At 37.2% G+C, this 24,236-nt stretch overlaps 1 protein-coding gene across 3 annotated transcripts in view; it reads left to right on the top strand.

Moving 5' to 3' along the window:
- Positions 1–23,330, top strand: part of LOC132282547 (histone-lysine N-methyltransferase, H3 lysine-9 specific SUVH4-like) — a 45,792-nt gene extending 22,462 nt beyond the window's left edge. For 2 of the 3 annotated variants that reach the window (XR_009471796.1, XR_009471795.1), the window contains exons 11-16: positions 10,192–10,357; positions 19,477–19,582; positions 19,683–19,865; positions 21,383–21,607; positions 22,478–22,729; positions 23,068–23,330. Coding sequence is in view for 1 of the 3 variants with exons in the window: in XM_059784267.1 (XP_059640250.1) it covers positions 10,192–10,357; positions 19,477–19,582; positions 19,683–19,865; positions 21,383–21,607; positions 22,478–22,591 (794 nt within the window). In the remaining 2 variants the exon portion in view is untranslated. Of the gene's footprint in view, positions 1–10,191; positions 10,358–19,476; positions 19,583–19,682; positions 19,866–21,382; positions 21,608–22,477; positions 22,971–23,067 lie in introns of those variants that run through there. The other variant, XM_059784267.1, reaches the window with a different exon arrangement.
- Positions 23,331–24,236: the final 906 nt, after the last annotated feature.

Genomic DNA, 24,236 nt, shown 5'->3' with positions numbered 1-24,236 from the left:
TTTGGTTTTTTGTGATGCCAATGTCTCCCAACTCAAATATTTGAGGTGCATTCTTGTTTGTTTCCAAGCGGTTTTTGGGCTTAAGATCATTGTTGGAAAGAGTGCTTGTCCCAGTGGGGGATGTTCCAGATATTTCCTCTTTAACTGCAGTTCTTGGGTGTGGAGTTGGTACTTTTCCTCTTCCATATTTGGGATTGCCTTTGGGGGTTTCCTCTAGGAGGGTGGGGAGTTGGGACCCGATGATTAATAGGTATGAGAAGAGATTGGCAGGATGGAAAAAACAGTATCTTTCGAAGAGGGGAAGGTCACTCTTATTAAGAGTACTCTTTTGTCCCTTCCCACTTACTTTTTATCCTTGTTTCAAATCCCATGCTCTGTTGCTGAAAGGATTGAAAAAATTTAAACGGACTTTCTGTGGGTTGGAAGAGGAGAGGAGTTCACGTATCATTTTGTTAATTGGGAGCAAGTGTGCAAACCTTTGAAATTAGACGGTTTAGGCATTCGAAAGTTGGTCCCTTTTAATAGAGCTTTATTGGGAAAGTGGTTATGAAGATTCGGCAAGGAAAGACATCGCCAGTGGAGAAGGGTTGTCTCGTGTCGTTTTGGGGAGGAGAGTGGTGGCTCGTCCTCCTGTCCAGTTTTTGTCACGGGAGGCGTTGGTGTTTGAAAATTCATTCGAAGGGTTGGGATGTTTTTTCCTCACACATTAGATTCAAGGTTCGTGATGGTAGGCGTGTACGATTTTGGGAGGATTTATGGTGTGGAGATCAGTTGTTGTCTCATTCTTTTCCTAGACTTCACAGTATTGCCGAAAATAAGCACGCTTGTGTAGTTAACTGTTATCGGCTTGATAGCAGTGGGGTTATGTGGGATGTGCGTTTTAGGCGTTCTTTTCAGGATTGAGAGATGGAAGAAGCATGCGTTTTTTGGAACTGTTGTATTGACAGAAGGATGTTAGCAGAGGTTGTGATGACATTTTGTGGGTCCCTTCCCCCCATGGTAGATATGGTGTCCAATCCACGTTCTTGTGTTATCCAATTTCGTTGGTCACAACTTCCCATGGAAGACTATATAGCGCTCTAAGGCTCCACTTAGAGTCGCATTCTTTGTTTGGACTGCCACCTGGGGAAAGATTTTGACGTTGGATAATCTGAGAAAGAGAGGTAACACTATTGTTAATTGGTGTTGTCTTTGTAAAACAGATGGTGAGTCTGTGGATCACATTCTTATGCACCGTCCTGTGGCATACGATTATTGGAATCTCATTTTCAGCATTTTTGGCTTTCATTGGGTAATGCCTCATTCCTCCATACAACTGATTAACGCATGGAGAAGATGCCTAGTCAAAGGTCATGTTCGTGACTATTGGATGATTGTTCCACACTGTGTTTGGTGGTGTATATGGAGAGAGAGAAATAACATAAATTTTGAAGGAAATGAATCGTTGTTAGCAAATTTAAAAATCCATATTCTTCATTCTCTTTTCTGTTATGTAAGAGGAAGCGCTTGCTCCTCGACTGATGACTTAATTGATCTATTGGACTCTATTGGTCCTTGGGTTTAATTTTCGTTTTGTGTATTAGGGACGCATTTCCCTTTTGAACGCTTTTCTAATAAATTTTTACTTATCTTTTTTTTTTTTTTTTGATAAATAAAATTTTATTAAAAAATGCTCAAAAGGGGAGCGGATCCCAAGAAAAATACAAAAGACCACAAAGGCCTCAAGCCTTCAATGAGGTTAAAAAGTCAACAATCTCCTCCAACGATCTATGATCTCTCCCTGAAACCTAACAAAAAAGAGTGGAAATAATCGAGAATTTAAGCACCGAAATTGACATTGCCTTTCCTTCAAAATATCTCTTATTCCTTTCAAGCCAAATACACCACCACACACAAAGCGGCGTAGCCCTGCACGCATCTTGACTGTGAGCTCCATTGGGCAACCTCTCCATGCCTCAATCAACCCTTTAGCGGATCCTGGCATAACCCAAGAAAACCCAAATAAGCCAATCATCAAATCCCAACACTCTCTAGCCAAAGAGCAATGAATGAGAAGGTGATCCACTGATTCCTCATCACGAAGACACATATAACAACGATTGACCACCACCTGACTTCTCCTTCTCAAATTAACCAAATACCTAGACAACTCAACTATGTTTTGGAAACTCAACCATGCTTTGGTAATGGTTGGACTGCATTTATTAGTCAACTCACAGTGGTTATCATAACCCAAAATAAAACCGTAATATGATAATTATCATTTATCACCATATATTCATAATATACTTAATAGCATTATAATATCCATATCACATGCATTACTCTTACTAATCCCAACATACCATATACCCTTTATGCAAGTTAGAAAAATACTACTAAAATGTTCTTGTGAAACTCTACTGTTTCAGATAATTATCAGGTTTTAAAAATACTAAGATGATAATCTGAGAACAGGGGGTTTAATCGTGGGATCTTATCAATAATACACCCTTTAATGAGTGTTGCCAGTCTTGAGAAGCGTGGGATCAACTCTGAGGGTCCACAGGCTTAAAATGCATCTTCCAAGGCTTGGCACACGCTCCCACACAAGTCCCACACACTTGTACGCGCCAGGAGCACCACCAGATGCTCAGCACGTGCGTGCACGTGCCAGATTCCATCCTTCGCGTGCATTGGCGCATGCTCGTTGGTTAAGCTCCATGCGCTACCGTGAGCTCGCCCACACTGGATTGGAGCACTGAGCTCATCGCAATAGCATGTGAGCGCCTGCACCATATCTAACGCCCTGATCATCACGCCGCCGCATCAGCCGTCTTGATCCCTGTGCACCATAGCTCCGTACACTGCGCCGCACTGGATCCCATTCCACAAGCCGCCGTCACCGATCACCGGAATCTTGCCGGAACTTCTGGAGAGCATAAAAAAAGAGCCCAGAAAATCCAAAAAAATTCTTAAAAAATCCAAAAAATCTAGAAAATTTTCAGAAAAATCCTAGAAGCCTAGATTAGCCCTCTTGGGTTGTGATTGAAACATATATGTTGATTTTAATCCATTTATAATGATTAATCATGCTAGGGTTCTAATCTAAATTTAAAATTTTCAGAAATCAAATAAACATACAAGAGTATACATGTAGGTGCAAAAATTCGTTCAACTTTGACAAGTCAACGAAAGCTCTACAATTACTACACCCAAAATAATAATAGAGAACAAGAGATATTGTATAGAGATGAGGGGGTATTTTGATGATATGACTGAACCCAGGATTACCTAGATTGCCTACGTATCCCGCTTCATGGAGCGTGGGAATCAGGTCGGAACGTAGTTCTGATGGTGAGAATTGGATCTCTATTTGGGGGCTTTGCCCTTTTTTCTCTATCTCCCCTATTGAGGGTTCTAAGCCCTTTTTATATAGAAAAAACCATAATCGATTTCTTTTAGGACTCGCATTGCTTGTCCCTTAAGAATCTGAAATATGTCATACTATCCTTATAACAAGGATTTATATTATTTGGTTTCCATAGATTATAATCCTTTTTCTAATAGAACTGTTACTTTAGTAACATATTCGTAATTGGGCTTGGGGTCTCATCATCTCGGGCCTTCTTAATTAGTTCAGCCCATTATGCTTAGTTAACCCGGCCCAAGCTTTTTGTAGAGGCCCAGTTTGAATGTTGAATAGTCTCAGTGTTTGTGGTGGTCCCCTTATATGCTTATGTGTTTTGTCTTAATTGGAAGGGGAGATTTTTGCACACTTTGCCCCCAATTCCCTTTAGTTTGATGTGGCAGTCATAACTAGAGGGAATTGATGAATTGTAATGGTAACTATAGTAAACCAAAAGTTATGTTAGTTGAAAATTGGGACAGTATGCCTTGACGACAGTGACTTATATTTGTCTTCTTGGAAAGTACGAAGATTCAAAATCAAGGCTTCTGAGGAGGTTGTAGTTGAGGTGCCCCCATGCTTAAAGGTGGCGTCTTATGTTGAGCCTTCTTCTGTTCAAGCTATTGGTGCTTTTATTTTCTCAGGTTGACAGCGATCACTCTTGGTGATTAGCTTAGGTGACTAGCCTTAATGAATAATGATGGTGACCAACCTTGGTGATCATCTTTGTTGATCATCCTGGAGATCAACACAGTGTTTTTCTTGAGCAATTAGCTTCAACTTTCATGATTAGCATTTTGAGGTAATTTATTTTTATCCTCGGCACTGCTCTGTGCTTTAGAGGATTTTATATGAAAATTTTAACCGTCGACTTTTTTGAGTTCGAGGTAATTTTCATGTCATTTTGTTCCGTGGCACTTTTGTGCCTTAGAGAAATTTTGAGGTCCTCGGACTCTTGAGGTCTGAAGGCGAATGTTTATTCCTCGGCAGCTTTTTGTGCCTTAGAGGAATTTTTTTGATACCTTCGGACTCTTGAGGTCCGAAGATTATTGTTCCTCCGCAGATGTTTATGCCTTAGAAGAACTTTGAGGTCCTCGGATTCTTGAGATCCGGAGACGAATTTTATTCCTCGGCAGCTCTTGGTGCCTTAGAGGAATTTTGCGATACCTTCGGACCCTTGAGATCCGAGGTATGTGTTTGACTGGTATCCTCAGACTTCTGAGGTCTAGAGTGTGTGTCTCCTCGGCCTCTACATGTGCCTTGGAGGAATCTTATTGATGCCTTTGAATTCTCAACTTTTGGAATATGTGCTGCATTCATACCATCATGATCCGAGGATTTTGAAAAGGATAGGCTCAAGAAAGAGGGTCCCTGGATGTGTAGGTTTCTGATTGATCTATTTCGCTTGAAGACCTATTTATCAAGGGGCACTTTTCTTGGCGATCGACAATTGTGGGATTGCACTATATATTGCACTCACGTTTTTCATTTGTTTTTTATGTGGGACAAAACTTTTAATGGGCTGTACACTATTAGGCCAAGTATGGGGCCTGTGAGTGTGGCAGCCATAAAGAATATTTGCCCCCATTTGGGTTCAGACCTATTGATATAACTTCGGAATTTTAGCGTCCGAGGTGGTAAGTTCCTCGGCCCCGGTCCGAGGCATGTAGTTCCTCATCTACGAGCCTGAGAAGAAGTGTATTGTACCGGACTCTTGAGGTCCGAGGCATGTAGTTCCTCGGCTATGACAAGTCAACGAAAACTCTACAATTACTACACCCAAAATAATAATAGAGAACAAGAGAGTGTAGAGATGAGGGGGTATTTTGATGATATGACCGAACCTAGGATTACTTAGATTGCCTACGTATCCCGCTTCATGGAGCGTGGGAATCAGGTCGGAACGTAGTTCTGATGATGAGAATTGGATCTCTATTTGAGGGCTTTGCCCTTTTTTCTCTGTCTCCCCTATTGAGGGTCCTAAGCCCTTTTTATATAGGAAAAACCATAATCGATTCCTTTTAGGACTTGCATTGCTTGTCCCTTAAGAATCTGAATTAAGTCATACTATCCTTATAACAAGGATTTACATTATTTGGTTTCCATAAATTATAATCCTTCTTCTAATAGAACTGTTACTAAAATGGGTTTAGTAACATATTCGTAATTGGGCTTGGGGTCTCATCATCTCGGGCCTTCTTAATGAGTTCAGCCCATTATGCTTAGTTAACCCGGCCCAAGCTTTTTGTAGAGGCCCAGTTTGAAGGTTGAATAGTCTCAGTGTTTGTGGTGGTCTCCTTATGTGCTGATGTGTTTTACCTTAATTGGAAGGGGAGATTTTTGCCCCCACAATACAGAACATAAATACATATATATAAATCCGTAAAAGATCACATACATGCTTTTATATTCCAATTAACAATGATTTAGTCTATAAATATTAACCCTAGGTTTTGATATCCAAGGTGAAAGGTTTAGGGTTCAAAGGGGTAGAGAAGAGTATGGACTTGCCTTAGATTTGCGTATGTAATAGTCGTTGCAAGTCTCACCGGAATTCAGTCGCCTACTCTTTCTCTGTTGTTCTGCCGCCTCTCTCTCCTTCTCTCTCTTTTCTTTTCTTCAACTATATAATTATACATTTACTAGAGATATAACCCCAACATATATATATTATTATTATATAAATTAAAATACATATAATTATATAGTATATGGGCTTAGGGCTTCTAGAGCCGATCAAGGCCTTCCACTCCCATAGTCCAATACTAAGTCCTATGGTCCAATTAATACTAAGACCGGTCCAATGCAAAATTAAATATCATTTAATAAAATAATGAATAATAAATACCTTGACTCACATAACACAATAAATACAATCAGCAATTAAATGCACAACAAAAATTAATTTAATTTACATATCACAATAAATGTAATAAACAATTAAATGCACAACAACAATTAATTTAATTGACATAACACAATAAATAATAAACAATAAAATGCACAACAATAATAAATTTAAAACATAAATAATTTAACCAATCAAATGTAAATAATAATAATAAAATTAAATAAAATTCCTTTTAAAATTACGAGGTATTACAATTATAAGAATTAAAACCCAATTGCTTAGTATAACTAAGTCAATTGCTCACAACCATGCAATCAATATACATAGAAAAATCGTCAAAGTTGAGAACAATCAAACCATGCTACTCGGACTAGGGTTACATTAATTCCTTAAGAAGGAATTTAGCTACTCATGGAGGAGGAAGATATCATCGTTGTTCGTGCAGAAATCTTCTCCATGGACCACCAATTGGAATCTTCAATCTTCAAAACCCTAAAAGCTGTTAAGAGGTCAAGAGTCAAAAAGAAGCTTTCAATGTGTCTTCTCATCTTTTTTTATAGTGGAGAACAAGTCCTAATCCCCCTTAGATGGGCTGTACAACTTTTGGGGACAATTAGGCCTATAAAGAAACAAAGAAGAGGGGTTTTACAGCATTCCCGCAACTATTGAAAACTTCTAGGAGTTTTGTGTTCGAGCACTAAACTTCAGTGTTCAAGCTTTTGGTCCTTGTGCTCGAGCACTTGGTCTCACTACTCGAGCTCTGGCTTTTGGTGCTCGAGCACTAAGCTTTATGCTCGAGCTTTTTGATCTAAAATTTTCGAAGCGTCTTTTCATTGAACACTTAGTCATTTTCTTTATTTCCTTTGATCAGTGCTCGAGCACTGAAGAGCTGTGGTCGAGCACTAGGCAATGCTTGAGCACTAAAGGGTTGTGCTCTACCTCTAAGGCCTGCATTTCTTCTATTGAATCCCAAATTGACCTGAAAGGTTCAAAACATCTCCTTAAGCATCAGGATGCCCATTCCAAGCATAAATCCATGGATTTTTCCATATCTTCGGGTAAAGACCTACAAATAACAAATAAACAAAAAGAAACATATGAACCGAGATAAAGGTATCACCAAGGCATAACATATGCACGTTTAAGGGTTCGAATATGAAATATTCAGCTTATCAAGCGGAGTTTTAAAATGTATAAAAGGCTTGGAAAAGAGTATTCTAGAGCTCAAGCCTTGATTTGGCACATGTTAGGTGAAGTGGGGTCCACTTGCAGTCCTTTATAATTGGGGGGATTGGGTCAAATCGCATCAATTGTGGTGAAATTACCTTATTGTGGTAAATTGCATCAATTAAGTTATTTGTTACTTTTATTATGCTAGAGTCTACTTTTGATTACCTCAATTGTAGGGTAATCCATGGGTCATCTTTTTATATAAAAAGGATACTATGTAACTCTGATTACTCAATGAATAAAAAATATCTTTTAAGATTTCTTTGTGAGTGATTAAAAAATTCTGAGGGTGTGATGCCTTAGGTGTGATGCCTAGACCCTATTGGTGTGATTCCAATAGTTTTTTTTTTTTTTTTCCAATCCTTTCTTTCTTCGAACACCTCTTGAACCCCAATCCTGTTCATTTGAACTTTCAGCCATAATTCTTATTTATTTCAACTATTCAAGCTTTGCTCTATTGTCCTACTTTACTCTTTCTGTACGATTTTTAGTGTCTCTCGATGATGCACTCCAAACCCTAAGCGCCTTTATATATTGGGCTACTAGAGAGGACTAATTAGGGTTCATGACCACAAGCATAAACGGGTCAAGCAATTTCCAACGGGTCGCCTCGTCACAACACGACCCAACTCCAAATTCGGGCCACAACATCACAAATGGCGCTATACCTAATGTTCCCCTCACACTTTCTTTATTTATCTTGTCTCCTCTATCTTTTTGAGTTAGTCTTTGGTCTTTTTTTTGATAAGTAATAATAAAATAAAAGGGCGTTCAAGAGGGAACGCGTCCCTTATACAAAAGTGGAACCGGGGTCTAAGGCCCCAAAGAATCCAAAAAAATGATTAAATCATCGGAAGAGGAACAGGACTTCCTCTTCACGTAACTGAAAAGAGAGCGAATGATGTGAAGTTTCAGCGTCGCCGTGGACGACTTTTTCCCTTCGAACATTCTACTATTCCTCTCCTTCCATATGTGCCATCAAACACAATGTGGTACAATTCTCCAGTAATTGCGAACACCACTTCTCACATGGCATCCTCTCCAAGCATAAATCAAATCCTTAGAATGACGAGGCATAACCCAACGCATGCCAAACAAACCAAAAATAAGATTCCAACAATCGCTCGTTACAAGACAATGCATGAGAATATGATCAACTAACTCACCATCTTGTTTGCATAGGCAACACCAGTTAACAAAACAGTTACCCCTTTTCCTTAAATTATCAAACGTCAGGATCTTACCCCATACAGCAGTCCATACAAAGAATGCCACCCTAGTTGGAGCCATAGAACGCCAAATAGTCTTCCACGGAAAATTAACGATATCAAAATTAGATAGATATACAAATAAGGAACGAACTTCGAAGCGACCATTGGAAGAGGGAATCCATGTCAAATCGTCACTACCTCTGCCAATTGCCTCCTGTCGATACAGCAAATCCAGAAATCCGCATACCCCGTCCAACTCCCAATCCTGAAAAGAACGTCGAAAGTGCACGTCCCACGTAATCCCACTACTATCAAGCCGATAACAGTCAGCTACGTAGGCATGTCTATCAACTGCAATATTGTATAATCTGGGAAATGAACTAGATAAAGGCTGGTCTCCACACCAAAGATCCTCCTAGAATCGAACACATCTGCCATCACGAACTTTGAATCTGATGTGAGAAGAGAAAGCATCCCATCTTACTCTTTGGTCTTGAATTGTAATATTTATATTGTCATCGTTTTCTACTTTATGAAATTTCTTTTCCATATATATTGTTTTACTTTTACTTTTATTTCACTCTCATTTTTTGTTCAGGTCATTTTTAAAAAAAATCCCCTAAAGATTAAATGCAAATGCTTCAAAGTTGTACATCCATTTAAAAAAATTCTAGTAATTCATTTTTTTAAAATCTAAATGCAACATTAGGAAATGAAGGATAAAGATATTAAGGAAATATTGTTTAAGAATGTGGTGACCATGGAATTTCAGAAGTGGCCTAACAAACCTAAATCCGGTCGCCCAACACCTAATTCCGGTGTTGGACGGTGACTCCAACATTTCTGCCAAAGACCCTATTTAATTTAAATTTTTTATTTTTAGCATTTTCTTCTCATACCATTCCGTTTTCCGCTTCAAGCCCGCAACACGGATGTTATATTAGGATTATGTTGTGATTTCATTTATCATTTGTACATGAAGCCAGATATATTTTTTCATGGTGAATGCAGACTTTATCATTTTGTTTCATTATAATTTTGTCAACAAAAAATTGCTGTAGTGGATTAAGAATTTAAGAGGCCTACTGAAACCATGGTTCGAAGTCGCGGACGCTGTGATGTATTGGAACTTGCTAAAGGATGAAAAAAAGAAAATGCACTTCATAAAATTCTCTCCCTGGATGTGTGTGTATTTTCTGAATAATGTATAGAGAAATCTTTTTGAGTTTGAGAGCCCAGGGTGTTTATATAGCGATTTAGTTTTTTTGAGGTGTAATCAGAAGGAAAATAAATTTTTTTAGAAATTGGATTTGAGATATTTCCAATTAAAGTATTTTGCATTAAATTCATTAATCGATCTATCGAGCTTTTAATCAAGAGCAAGTGTCACAAGTTTGATCCATCAACACTTCAATTGATACATGCTTAGCCTCATGCAATGATCAATGTATATATAATAAATTTCCAATTTTTCTAAATGCATTTTTGGTTTTGAATTCTCTAAATATCAGGTTTTACATATTGCAAGTTCATTCAAGTCGCAGAAAGTGTTAAGCTCCCTCAGAATGCTGCTGGATGCGGTTGCAAAGATACTTGTAGAGATCCAAGGAGTTGTTCTTGTGCTAGGCTTAATGGCTCAGACTTTCCATACGTGCATGTGCATCGTGATGGTGGCAGGTATAATGCAAAATTGTATTAAGTTTTTTGAAAGAATTCGCTACATTGATTTACTTTTGGTGAGATCTTTGGAGTAATTCAAGTCTTCAGTATGTTTTAGACCATGAAACCAATTGATTCCAATTGGAAAGTCTATCCTGTTATTACTCAAAAGCTGAGCTCTTTGTTTTTGGTACTAGTAGCCCATTTGGGACTGCTTTTCAACCTCTTGAATGTGTTTGGTCACCATTAAAAGTGCTTTTAATAATTACCAATTTTGGCTCAATAAAGTTTTTGAATGAAGCTAAAATTTGTAGATTTTAAAATTGCATTCTGAGTAGAGGATCTATATTTTGATCAACTTTTTTTCATTAGACAATTTTAGCCTTTTTATTTTTTATAAAGACCACTTCGCCCTTTCTTTTATAAACTTGTTAGTTTAATTGTGAAAATTACTTTATATAATGTATTACCACACACCTAACATGCTTTGTACTAACAAGACTAACAAAAACACTATTTTCATTCTAACAGCAATACCAAACTGGCCCTAGGTAAGGAGGAATGGGTGATATCCTTAGGCAACCCACCTCGTCTCTAGAAAAGGGTTGGCCTCTATTTGTCATCAATGGTTGATCATTTAAAATTAGCTCAAGTCAACACTTTAGAAGGTACATATAGCATGGTAAGCAAATATCACGATAATCAAGAAAATCTGAGTAGAGAGCATCTTGGATGAAAATGTAGGAGCATACCTCAAGCGAAGCTTTAAGCAGAAGCAGTATCAGTAAGGTGAACCAAAAAAATAAATAAAGTTAACAAGAAAAAATTAGAAGATCCTACAAGCAATTGATTGAGAAAAGCCTTAAATCATGCTTCAACAACAGACAGACACGTGCTTATGTCATTAATATTTGTATGGTTTTTTTTACTTAAGTCCCACAATTTCATATAAGTTTTGACATTGGTCCCTTTTAAAAATAACATTAGAGATTGATCCTATTTTTAGACCATTCTGTTAGTCAACAAACAGTCTACTAAACAACGTTACAATTTTTTTTATAAAATTCCAAAACTATTCCTTTGCTCTTAAACTACCCTATTCACTTCCCACCACTCTTGGCACTTTAGCAAAGCATGGACTTGGAGAATGATTGTCATGGGATTGATTCATGACTTCAAAAGATTAAAAACTAAAGTTCTCTCCATTAATTGCTTTAGTTGTAGACTGATGGAGAGAACTTTAGTCTTTTGAAAGAGTTGGTAAAAATAATTCAACTTTTAATACTTTAAAATTTATAGACATGTTTAAAATTAATTCAATTGTCTATTTGAAGGCATAAATCAGTCTACAACTTAAGCATTGATGGAGAAAACTTTAGTCTTTTGAGGTCATAAATCATTCACCAAGTCCAATGGCAGAACTTGCAGAAGATACCATATCCGTTTCTTTCCTTTTTTCATTTTTTATTATTATTTTTCTTGAATCAAGGATCGAAAAGGGGCAATGAGGTGACGGCTATGAATTCGTGGCTATTGTAATTTAAGTAAAGGGGTAGTTTTGAAATTTTATAAAAAAAAACACTCTTAACTGTGGAAAAATACCTCCTTGATTAGTGGTGGGTTAGCACTAGAATTGTGTAAATATTTGTTTCCTAGAGTTTAGGGATTTGTGTAAATATTTGTTTCCTAGAGTTTAGGGATTTGATTGATAGAGAATCAGGGATTCCTGATTATAGGGATTTCAAAATTAAGTTAGTTGCTGATTTTTTTCTTTGTAATTTCTTATATATAGCCCAATAGAGGCTCTTGTAAAATTAATTAACAGATTCAATATAATTGAATTCATTTCTCCACATGGTATCAGAGCTTTAAGGCTTGGATTTCCTGAAGAAAAAAAAATTCAGCGTTTTTATTTTTTCTGTTCAGGCCTTCATAGCCAATTTTCTTTGTGACTTGCCTTTATCGCAGTCATTCTCTAGCAATTTCTTTTGCCAATTTTCGCATAACCCTTCTGTCCGGCCTTCATAGCCGATTGTTGAAGAATGTCAGAAACTACTGTTCAACCATCCCAATCACCCGAGGAAGAGCAGGTTCAGCGCCCCACAAGTGAACTGCAGAATATTCAACCGGCGTACCGACTTAATGGAAGGAACTACTTGAAATGGTCTCAATTGGTTCGAACTTTTCTGAAAGAAAAAGGGAAACTAAGTCACTTGCTGGGAACGGGACCAAAGAAAGGTGATGCAGGTTTCGAAGCGTGGGACGAGGAGGACTCAATGGTCATGTCCTGGTTGTGGATTTCCATGACACCTGAAATCAACGATACATGCATGTTCCTACCAACTGCGAAGGCCATCTGGGACGCTCTCAACCAGACTTACTCCAAGGTTCGTGATGCGGCGCAAGTATACGAGATCAAGACAAAGACAATGTCTACAAAACAGGGGAACAAGTCCGTGACTGAGTATGCCAATTTTCTGCAAAACCAGTGGCAAGAACTGGATTACTACCGAGTGATTGATTTGAAGTGCAGCGAATGCGCTGTAATTATCAAAAATTTCATTGAAAAAGATCGAGTTTATGATTTTCTCGCTGACCTAAACTCTGAATTTGATCAAGTCAGAATTCAAATTTTGGGCAAGGAGGAGGTACCATCTCTTAATGAGGTGATTTCATTGATTCGGGCTGAAGAGAGTCGGAGAGGAATCATGCTTGAACCTCATTCGATTGACAGCTCAGCACTCGTAGTCTCTGGTGACAACAAGCGGGGTTTCACTCTAGAACAACCGCAAAAAGCTGAACATGGAAAGGCGGAATTATCAAAGGGGGCAAACCGAGATAATCTTTGGTGTAGATACTGTAAAAAGTCGCGACATACCAGGGATCGTTGCTGGAAATTACACGGGAAACCACCCACATCCAGCCGAGAATGGGGAAACTAGCAACAACGACAACAAGGACAAGCCTATATGACCTCACAGGTGGGTTTAGAACAGGCAAAAGAATATGGAGGATTCGACAGTGAAGAAATAGAGAAGTTAAGAAAACTGCTGGGAACCCTTGAGAAACCATCTTCTGGTGCTTGTTCTTTAGCCCTCTCAGGTGAGTCTTTATTCTCCCTTGGATTAAATGTTTCTGATAGATTGTTTGTGGATTCATGGATCATAGACTTGGGAGCCACAGACCACATGACACATGCCTCAAACCAGTTCAACACTTATACCCCATGTCCTAGCAATAGGAAAATCATTGTTGCTGATGGAACCACAACCACGGTTGTTGGTGTAGGAGATATCCATATCACCCCTAGTCTTGTTCTTAAAAATGTTTTACATGTTCCTAAATTGTCCACTAACCTTGTGTCCATTCAAAAGCTTACTAGAGACTTACATTGTCATGTTACGTTTTATCCCTCTTACTGTGAATTTCAGGACCAGGATTCGGGGAGGAGGATTGGACGTGCTAAGGAAAAGGAAGGACTCTACTACCTTGAGACACTGAGCCTTCCGAGTATGATAAGGACAAATTTATCCTCTTCGTTTCTCTCATCTTCTAATAAAGATGTCATATGGTTGCATCATTTTCGTCTCGGACATCCTTCTTTTGCAATTCTAAAAATCATGTTTCCTTCTTTGTTTAAGGGATTATATATTGGGACATTTCATTGTGATATTTGTGAGTATGCAAAACACACTCGTGTAGCTTTTTCCCATTAGCAATAAAAGAAGTTCCTCCCCTTTCTATTTAATTCACAGTGATATATGGGGACCCTCCACAGTCCCAAATGTTTCTGGTTCACGGTGGTTTGTGTCCTTTATCGATGATTGCACTAGAGTCTCTTGGATATTTTTACTCAAAAATAAATCAGATGTGAGTAATATCTTTCTCAATTTCCATACAATGATCCACAATCAGTTTGGTACCAAAATAAAGAGGTTTAGGTTTGATAATGCGAGGGATTACTTCAATTAAGTCTTGTCACCCTTCTTTCAAAAGGAAGGAATTATTCATGAGTCATCTTGCATTAATACTCCACAACAAAACGGATTAGCTGAAAGGAAAAACGGTCATCTCCTAAACACTACTAGAGCACTCTTGTTTCATCAAAATGTACCAAAATACTATTGGGGGGAAGCAGTACTTACATCTGCCTACATCATAAACAGACTTCCTTCATGGGTTTTAGGGTCAAGAAGTCCAATGGAAGTCCTTTCTAAATTCTACCCCGACCTTAGTTCCACAAACAACCTTACCCCATGGATATTTGGGTGCACTTCATTTGTTCATGTCCATCGTAACAACTGGGGCAAATTAGATCCTAGAGCCATTAAATGTTTTCACAAAAAGGTTACAAATGTTTTCATCCTCCTACCAGGAAACTTTATATCTCAGCTGATGTCACTTTTGCGGAAGGAAAACCGTATTTTATTGAACCTTATCTTCAGGGGGAGTCATCTATCGTAGAAGATAAGGATTTTTTCCAGCTCGCTTTACCGTCACCATCTCTCTTACCTGTATCAAACACTCCATCCAACTCAGTACCTGAGCCTGAATTTCCTGTTTTGTCACCTATATCTGCTGTTGTGTCTCCTGTGAAGGATAATATGACTCTTGATCACGTACGGTATGGGAAAGGGAAGGTGTACTCGAGGAAGCAAGGTCCAGTTCCTAATCTGATGCAGGCCCAAACCTCTAACCTGACTCCTGAGAATGAGGTAACAGTATCTGAACCTACTCCACTTATAGAACACCAGCTCCCTGGACCTCAAATAACTGACCAGGATTTGCCCATAGCCATGAGGAAAGGAACTCGAGAGTGTACCAAACGACCATTATACCCTCTATCTCATTATGTATCCTTAAAGAAATTCTCACCAGCCCATATGAGTTTTCTCACGAGTCTAAATGAAATCTCTATTCCAAACACTTTATCTGAGGCATTGTCCAATGAAGAATGGAGGAAAGCAATGAGAGTTGAGATAGACGCATTGGAAAAAATGGGACGTGGGAGGTGGTTGATCTACCAAAAGAAAAGAAGGCAGTAGGGTGTAAGTGGGTTTTTACCTTGAAATATAAGGCTGATGGATCGTTAGAGCGCTACAAAGCAAGGCTAGTTGCTAAGGGGTACACTCAGACATATGGAGTTGATTACCAAGAGACCTTCGCTCTAGTTGCAAAAATGAACACTGTGAGGATCTTGTTGTCATTAGTAGCCAATTTTAATTGGGAATTACAGCAGTACGAATACGATGTGAAGAACGCCTTTCTACATGGTGACTTGGAAGAAGAAATCTATATAAGCATCCCGCCATGATTTGGAGGAGTTGAAGGGAACAAGGTATGCAAGTTAAGGAAGGCCTTATACGGTTTAAAACAATCGCCTCGTGCCTGGTTTGGGAGATTTACTAAGGTGATGTTAGCTGCAGGATACAAGCAGAGTCAGGGAGATCACACTCTTTTCATCAAACACTCAGTTTCAGGGAAAGTCACGGCCTTGATAGTTTATGTGGACGACATAATTATGACTGGAAATGATGAGAAGGAGAAGCAAGCCTTGAAACAATGTTTGATCAAAGAATTCGAGATAAAAGATTTGGGGAGATTGAAGTATTTTCTAGGGATAGAAGTGGCTCATTCTAGACAAGGTATCTTCATCTCGCAGCAAAAGTATGTCACCGATCTTCTTAAGGAAACAGGAATGCTCGCAAGCAAACCAGCTGCAACACCTATAGAGCCGAACCATAGACTTGGAGAGGCTATTGGAGATCAAGCAGTAGATAGAGAGATGTACCAGAGATTAGTTGCAAAACTCATTTATCTTGCCCACACCCGGCTGGGCATAGCATATTCTGTTCGCGTCATCAGCCAATTCATGCATGACCCCAAAGAGATTCATCTTCAAGCTGCCTACCGTGTGCTTCATTACTTGAAAGCTAATCCTGGGAAAGGGATAATGTTCAAGAGAAATTCTGAGCTTGTCCTTGAAGCCTACACAGATGCAGATTACGTAGGGTCCCCTATGGATCAGAGGTCTACTTCAGGTTATTGTACATTCCTTGGAGGCAATTTGGTAACATGGCGAAGCAAGAAGCAAAATGTTGTAGCCCGGTCAAGTGCAGAAGCTGAGTTTAGAGCAATGGCACAAGGTGTCTGTGAGTTGTTATGGCTGAAGATTATACTGGACGACTTGAAGATTTGATGGAGTGGGCCAATGAGACTCTACTGTGACAATAAATCAGCAATCAATATTGCACATAATCCAGTGCAACACGACCGAACTAAGCACATTGAGATAGACTGGCATTTTATCAAGGAAAAACTAGAAAGCGGATTAATTTGCACACCATACGTTCCCACGGGAGGTCAATTGGTAGATGTTTTTACAAAGGGGCTCAACCGTGTTATCTTCCAAGAAATTATTTCCAAGCTGGGAATGGTTGACACCTATTCACCAGCTTGAGGGGAGTGTGGAAAAATACCTCTTTGATTAGTGGTAGGTTAGCACTAGAATTGTGTAAATATTTGTTTCCTAGAATTTAGGGATTTGTGTAAATATTTGTTTCCTAAAGTTTAGGGATTTGATTGATAGAGAATCAGGGATTCCTGATTATAGGGATTTCAAAATTAAGTTAGTTGTTGATTTTTCTCTTTGTAATTTCTTATATATAGCCCAACAGAGGCTCTTGTAAAATTAATTAACAGATTCAATATAATTGAATTCATTTATCCACATTAACTAACATTTTTTAGTGGAACGTTTGTTGACTAACAGAAAGGTCTAAACATAGGATCAATCTCTAATGTTTTTTTAAAAAAGGATCAATGTCAAAACTTATACAAAATTATGGGACTTGAGTAAAAAAAGACCCTGTTTGTATTAAAAACAAACAGTGCATCTTCTTTTTCCATGGAGTTTGAGCTGAATTTTAATTGAAGGATCTGAAGGGGATGTGCCGCTGCACAACATCACATAAAAGAATGATGTTTACAGTGAGGTGGATTCTATCGGACTTCCTAAGATGTAGTCTACATGGCAAGTAGGAGATATGTCTTCTCAAGTTTGGACAGTGTAAAATGGGTGTGACAGTACTGACCAGAACGCGAGGTTCTTGTAAAGAGTTGCGCAAGGCCCGTTATCTAGACCTTTTTTTTTTGGCCGCCGGGGGGGGGGGGGGGGGGGGTTGTGTGTTGTTGAGGAGGGAAGGTCTTGTAGAATATATTACTGGATGAATTTAACTACTACTGAATTTTTATAAAACTTCTCAATTCATAGCAGAAAAGTAAAAATCATCTAATCTAAAGCATGCTATTAACAAATAAAGTGGTGAACTCTTTGAATGTAGTACGCAACAATATATGTTGACACACAGAATCAGACTCACCAATTCTATGATTGAAGAATGCAAAAACAAAAGTATTGAAGCACTCTACAACTCACAATTGTGCTCTCTCAATATGTATTCGAAATTTCCAAGTATGTTGTAAGTGCCCTAGAATAACATACTGACGCGCCAAATAGAAGAATAGAGAGAACAGGTTTGGTAGATTTATTATTTAATTTGTAAACTGCTCTCCGCACAATTCGATCAATCGAAAAACACGTCAATTGAAGTCTTGATCTGCTGAAGTCTATTGTAGTTTTATGTTTTGAAATTATTCAAATCAAGAAGTTTTGAAAACATTTTTATGCATATTTTGAAACTTATTTTTTTTTTTTTTTTTCAGAAGCGAAAGGCATATTTTGAAACATTTAGGTAATGAAATCGTGAATAACTTGGAATCCCTAATATGCATGTATGAATTGTAATTTGGTGAGTGCATCAATGTACCATTACACCCTTGTGGAGAAGATTACTTATATACACTTGAATTTAGTTTGAAATTTTTTCGTCAAGCAAGTGTAGGAGGTAACAACTAACACAAACTAAGTTTTCGAAACTTCTAACCTAAGGTAGAAATTAAAACAAAAGTTAAGAGACTCCAGTTTTGTTAACAAAATTTCCCAACCTAAGTCCTATTGACCTAGCAGGGTGCAAAGAAATGAAGGCAACTGAACCAGTGGCGTTTGTTATCTTTGAAGGTGTCAAGGAACTCAAAATTTTCTTGTTAAGATGCGCCGTTATTATGTCTTCTCTTCTCTCTCCTTTTTTTTTTTCATTTTTTTTAACAAAAAAATTCCTGATTTTTTTATGTGATGACAACTACGACCAATCTTTCGCTCTGTGTGTAATATTTATTTCTTAACGAGTAAGCTATATATTGAATATCATGTCAATGAGGTTGGAATAATATTATTATCTCAATTCTTTCACTTATGTGGACTAAATTCTTTAAATGTCCTAAACTGAGTATCATGTCAATAAGGTTGGAATAAATATTAGACCGCTTAGCTTTTGAGATATCAAAAGTTTAAATAGGTCTTGAGGCCAAAGCTTAATCCACTCATTTCAATTGTTGTTAACGTCATGTATGGTGTGCTATACATCTTGGTTTCACCTTGTGTCTTGTGTTCGACTCTAAAGCAATCTTCAGTTTATTCATTTATTTATTTTCCTTGGAATTGTTCAATCATTTTTTCATGTTGATTTGGAGGTTAAACAATTTTGTTTGATTCAACATATATTTGGTTATACTTAATCATCCATTGTAGAGCATTTTGACACGTAATGTGCCAATCACAGTGATGCTAACGACTACATGAAGCCTGTTTTTGTGAAGGGGATGACTTTGGCCGAGTTGACATCGTGTGTGCGTGCGTGCTGGGAGGGGTTGTTTTATTTATACAATATTTCTAACATATCTAAATTTTGAAATCACCAGGGTTTATGGTAATTCCAATAGCTTGATTTTTCTACAAGGTTTTACAGTATTTCCATTCGTTTGATTTTCTCAAATATATTTACTTTGCCTCAATCTAATTATTAACATTACTCAAGTTTTCATGATTTTAAATTTAATTATTTGGCTGAGAATTTGGCTTGATAAGCATGGGGAATCAGTATTCGAAATTGATGAGCGTGCCAAGTACCGTGTTGCTTCTGATTTTTCCAACTATTATTATTTGGTGCTTGATTGGTTTCTTAGTTTTTTATAATAAACTTCTTTATTTGGTTGTACTCTTGCCTTGTACTTTCCAGACTAATTGAACCCAAGGCTGTTGTGTTTGAATGTGGTCCAAATTGTGGCTGTGGACCTAGCTGTGTCAACCGGACATCTCAGAGAGGGCTAAAGTATCGACTTGAGGTTCTGTGACCTTAGCCAATTACCCATGCTCATTGTTTGGCAATGAATGTATCAACTTACTTTGACTTGTATTCCTATTTCTGTCTCCGCTTTACAACAGGTCTTCCGTACTCCAAAGAAAGGGTGGGCTGTTAGATCTTGGGATTATATACCTGCTGGTGCACCGGTTTGTGAATACATTGGAGTTCTCATGAAGACTGATGAAATAGATACTGCTTTTGAAAATAATTATATTTTTGACATTGATTGCTTACAAACAATGAAGGGTCTTGATGGAAGAGAGGTATAGATACAGCAAGTTTATAACTTTTTTCTTTTCCTTTATCCTCTTAATTGGTGGAGTGTCTCTATTTTAATTGTGAAAATAGGGTTTCCAAAGGCAATATTTGGTAATCTGGATTCTGGTAGCTTGTAAGAAGTTATTTTAAGAATGCAAAGATTGAGATGTTATTTAATACCTAACCACGGGTTGAGGTGAAAGTTGTAGAAGTCAAAATCTTTTCCCATGGTTTCAGCAGTAGGTGCAACAATATTTAGGTCAGTTGGTTAACCCTGAACTCAAAATGAGTTATCCACTTCGTAGATTCTTTGCAATCCAAAACCAAACTGATGGTGTTGTGTACTACTGATGGGTTGTGTACCACTCTTTATACAACGTTAACTTGAGATGAGAGAACATTGTCCAGAATCTGCATCTAAAAGAAAAATGTTAGAAAGTGAACAATGATAAATATATAATTGCTAGTAATTCTTTGGAGGTACTTCATATCGTAGGTAAATTAAGTAAAAGAGAGCCAGAATCTGCATCTTATTTACATATTTTATAGTTAAATCCATAAATTAGAGTTTTCAAAGATGACTACAACTTTGAAGCTAAACATCGTGAAGTTACATATATTAATCTTCAAGGTAATAGTGTAGAAGTCAACTCCATTAATGATTGCACATGATTTATTTTGCATGTTTCTGGGCAGAAGAAATCTTTATAGATAAGTCTTTCTATACTCGTCATACATATTGCATGTAGATGGTTTCGTTTGAAGTGTTCTAAAGCGTTAAACTATACTGTCGAAGCCATTTGTCATCTACAATGTTTATCAAAGTAAATCATAAATCAACATGATGGATCACTAGCAAGGTGTTTGACATGATTTGCGAATGCGGATGGCTTTGGTGAATTGGTTTGGTGATCAGCTTCCACAATGTGTGCTGTGAGTCTGGGTCAGATGTAACTGGGTGGTTCCATGTGTTTTGGAAATTGATACCCATGTTGTACACCTCTTTTGTCAAGTGGATTGATTCTAGTTGGCCTAGAGTCTTGCAGCCTTTTCCATAATCTTTTTAAAAGGCAAATTGCTGTATTATTGTCTGTTGTTACTTATTTTATTTTGTTTATTACGTGCCATCTATCATTTAATTGGCACAGTTTTGGAACCTGTGAATTGGATTTTGATCGTTAAAATTTGAATAAGGCCTTTTATCCCTGCTTTAGGTCTACTTTGGCGTGCATTTATTTTACCACATTAAAAATTTTTAAAGGTAAAGTTGAAGTTATATGGCACTGACATTGAGTGCTTTGACATTTCTGAGGCTCGAGTAGTCTTTCAGCTTCATGTGCTGTATGCTGAATGCATAATGTCACTTGTATCACTTAAATTGTTTTAAAATTCTGCCTAATTCTTTGTTTTTGTATTAAATATTGTTTTCTTTTCATTTAATTTCCTGTTGTTTCTTTTAGTTGGTTTGTTTGTTATGGTCCTAGTCTGTATTGACCTCCTTAATTTGTTTTTCCCCCTACAGAGACGATTCCGAGATGTATCTTTACCCACTTCATACTTGGATGATCATAAATCTGATATTGTTCCGGAGTTCTGCATCGATGCAGGTTCCAGAGGGAACATTGCTAGATTTATCAATCATAGTTGTCAACCAAATCTATTTGTTCAGTGTGTTCTAAGCTCACACCATGACGTCAAGCTTGCTAGAGTGGTGCTCTTTGCCGCTGACAATATACCTCCATTGAAGGTTCTTCAAGAAATCTCTCTCCGTTTTTTTGTTAAAAAAAAGTGAAACAGAAAAAAATCTCCCTTACAAACTTTTTAAGGTCATGTTTGCAAGATATTAGTCTGCTACTCGTTGATTTGGATCAAAAATAGTTTTTTCTTTATGAGTTTATTCAAATGTTTAGTCCTGTTGATATATATCTCTGTAATTTTTTTCTATCGTTATCTTATACGTTTAGAGATCATTTAGTCATGCTGAATAAAGAACAGTAAAACACCAGCTATTTGAGTAATTTGATTAAAGTTGATAAAGATACTTTAGCCTTTGATAATTTGATCTAATAAAGGATATGGCGCTAGATGTCATTGACTTGGGGATTTGCCTAGATTCCCTTGCAACTTGGATCCAAGTCTTCTTTTAGTGGAGAATGTTTACAAGATATTAAATTGCACAAATACAATTGTTCTTCATGTAAATCATTTTTACTAGTTTGCATAAATTACTTGTGGAAGTATTTAGCATATGGTTACCTATCATAGAATGCGCAAGTTTTAATGTTTGAATGAGTTGAGTGTACTTTGATGTGATTGTTGTTGTGACGCACAGCTTGAACAGTGGTTGAGATAAAGGTAAATAATATGATTGATCTTTTTACTTTGATGTTCAGTTTGATTTATATTTTTACGCCTTTTTGTTAGAGGGATAACTCATTAGCAAGAATATGGTTTTTAGATTCTTATCAAACAACAATTGCGTTGTTATTTCCTGACTTTCCAGTTACGAGGTATATTGCTGTTTTGCGTTCTAAATCCTAGGAAAATTTCTCTTTGTTTGCTTGGATTAGATTGATTGAATAGCACAACAACTAACTTTGTTCTTCATTATTTGCAGGAACTCACTTACGATTATGGTTATGTTCTTGACAGTGTCACGGGCCCTGATGGCAAGATAAGGAAATTGGCATGCTACTGTGGTGCATCAGATTGTCGGAAGCGCTTGTTCTAGGCTAACAATTAACTGTTTTCTTTATATTGACATTCATTTCCCCATGCTCTTTTTGGCAACCAAACCTTTTGGTATGTTGACGAAGAGAGGGCAAGTTGTCAATCCTCAATCTTTCAATAGAGTGAAAACATGGTTTTGGTAATTCTTTTTTTTTATTTATTATTCTTTTATTTTATTTTATTTTATTTTTTTTATGAAAATTAGGAACTGTGCATTTATGGTTTGTTGGTTGCGAATATTAGAGATCCCTGAACTTGAGAAGACCACCTGTGATAAACAGATCAAGTGATGACCTATTAAAGATGAACGGTGTTCATTAGTAGGATGTAGCATTTTATTATTATTATTATTATTTTGGCGAATTCATTTGCGAATGCCAGTTATTTTTTTTTAAATATAAAAAATAATAATTAATTGTATGCAAGAATTATATATCTTTGTTGTATTGGTAACATTTTCACATTGGATTGCCGCAGTTGTAAAACCTCGGTGCTTTATGGTTTGTGGGTTGCGAATACTGAAGATCCCTGAACTTGAGCAGACAACATGAATGGATCGACTGAAGGGTGATCGTTAGTAGGATCTAGACTCATCTGCGATTTGCGAATGCAACTGTATGCAGGAATCATATATCTCTGTTGTTGTGGTAACTGAGATATACATATATATGTATGTTACGTATGTATCTGTCAACAAACTACACATTTTTTTGGCATTCAATGGTAGGGTTGTTTTATAATGAACCTCTGTTTGTTGCACTTATCGGATTTGTCAGATTATAAGCAGCGGGTGGGTTTTTTAAAAGAGAGGTGATGTGTGTATTATCCATGATAAAATCCTAGAGTTTAAGGGTGTCGAACTTTAAGGACTATGTTGGTATTGTTAAGTATGAAATTAATTCCTATTTGATTCAAAATAAGAGAATTTGTGTTGTTTTTCTATTTCTAAATGTAATGAAAATAAAATCAAGTTAATGGAGAATAGATATCAAGAGATAAGGGACTTAGGGCTTTGACTTCACCACTAATCTCGTAACATAATCAATTGCTTTAGCCGTGGGGAAATTTATACTTATGTATCTTCAGGAACCAAGTGGTTACAAACACAATTTAATTCAATTAAGAAGATGCGCATTAATAAACACTAAGCCATAACTCATCTTCAGCTGGTACGAATTGTCTATCTAATTACTTTAATCTAGGTTGACACGAATTGTCTAGCTATTCTAATATAGGGTGTTATATAACTCGTCTTCCCTAGGCATGAATTATCAAGACATTTCACACATTCGTTAAGCACCATTGAATGATCACTACTTAAACCATTAAGAGAAGCCGCCGCCAATCTCTCACAATAAAAGAAGTTTGAATTCAATTATAATAAAATCAATTCTAAAATAAGAGATTAATTTCATTAAAATTGATTATATTCATTAAAACCCAATTGCTTAATATAACTAAGTTAATTGCTCACAACCATGCAATCAATATACATAATTCAAAAAAATCTCAAAAGTTAAGAACAATCAAATCATGCTACTCGGACTAGGGTTACATCAATTCCCTAAGGAATGTTTTAACTACTCATGGAGAGGAAGGATGTCATCATTGTTGGTGTAGAAGTCATCTCCAAGGACCGCCAATTG

Source organism: Cornus florida, unplaced genomic scaffold (assembly GCF_030987335.1).
Source record: "Cornus florida cultivar Cherokee Brave unplaced genomic scaffold, ASM3098733v1 CherokeeBrave_3.0.0_Hap2_Chr11, whole genome shotgun sequence".
Classification (NCBI taxonomy): Eukaryota; Viridiplantae; Streptophyta; class Magnoliopsida; order Cornales; family Cornaceae; genus Cornus; species Cornus florida.
This window is presented reverse-complemented; position numbering and strand designations above follow the sequence as displayed.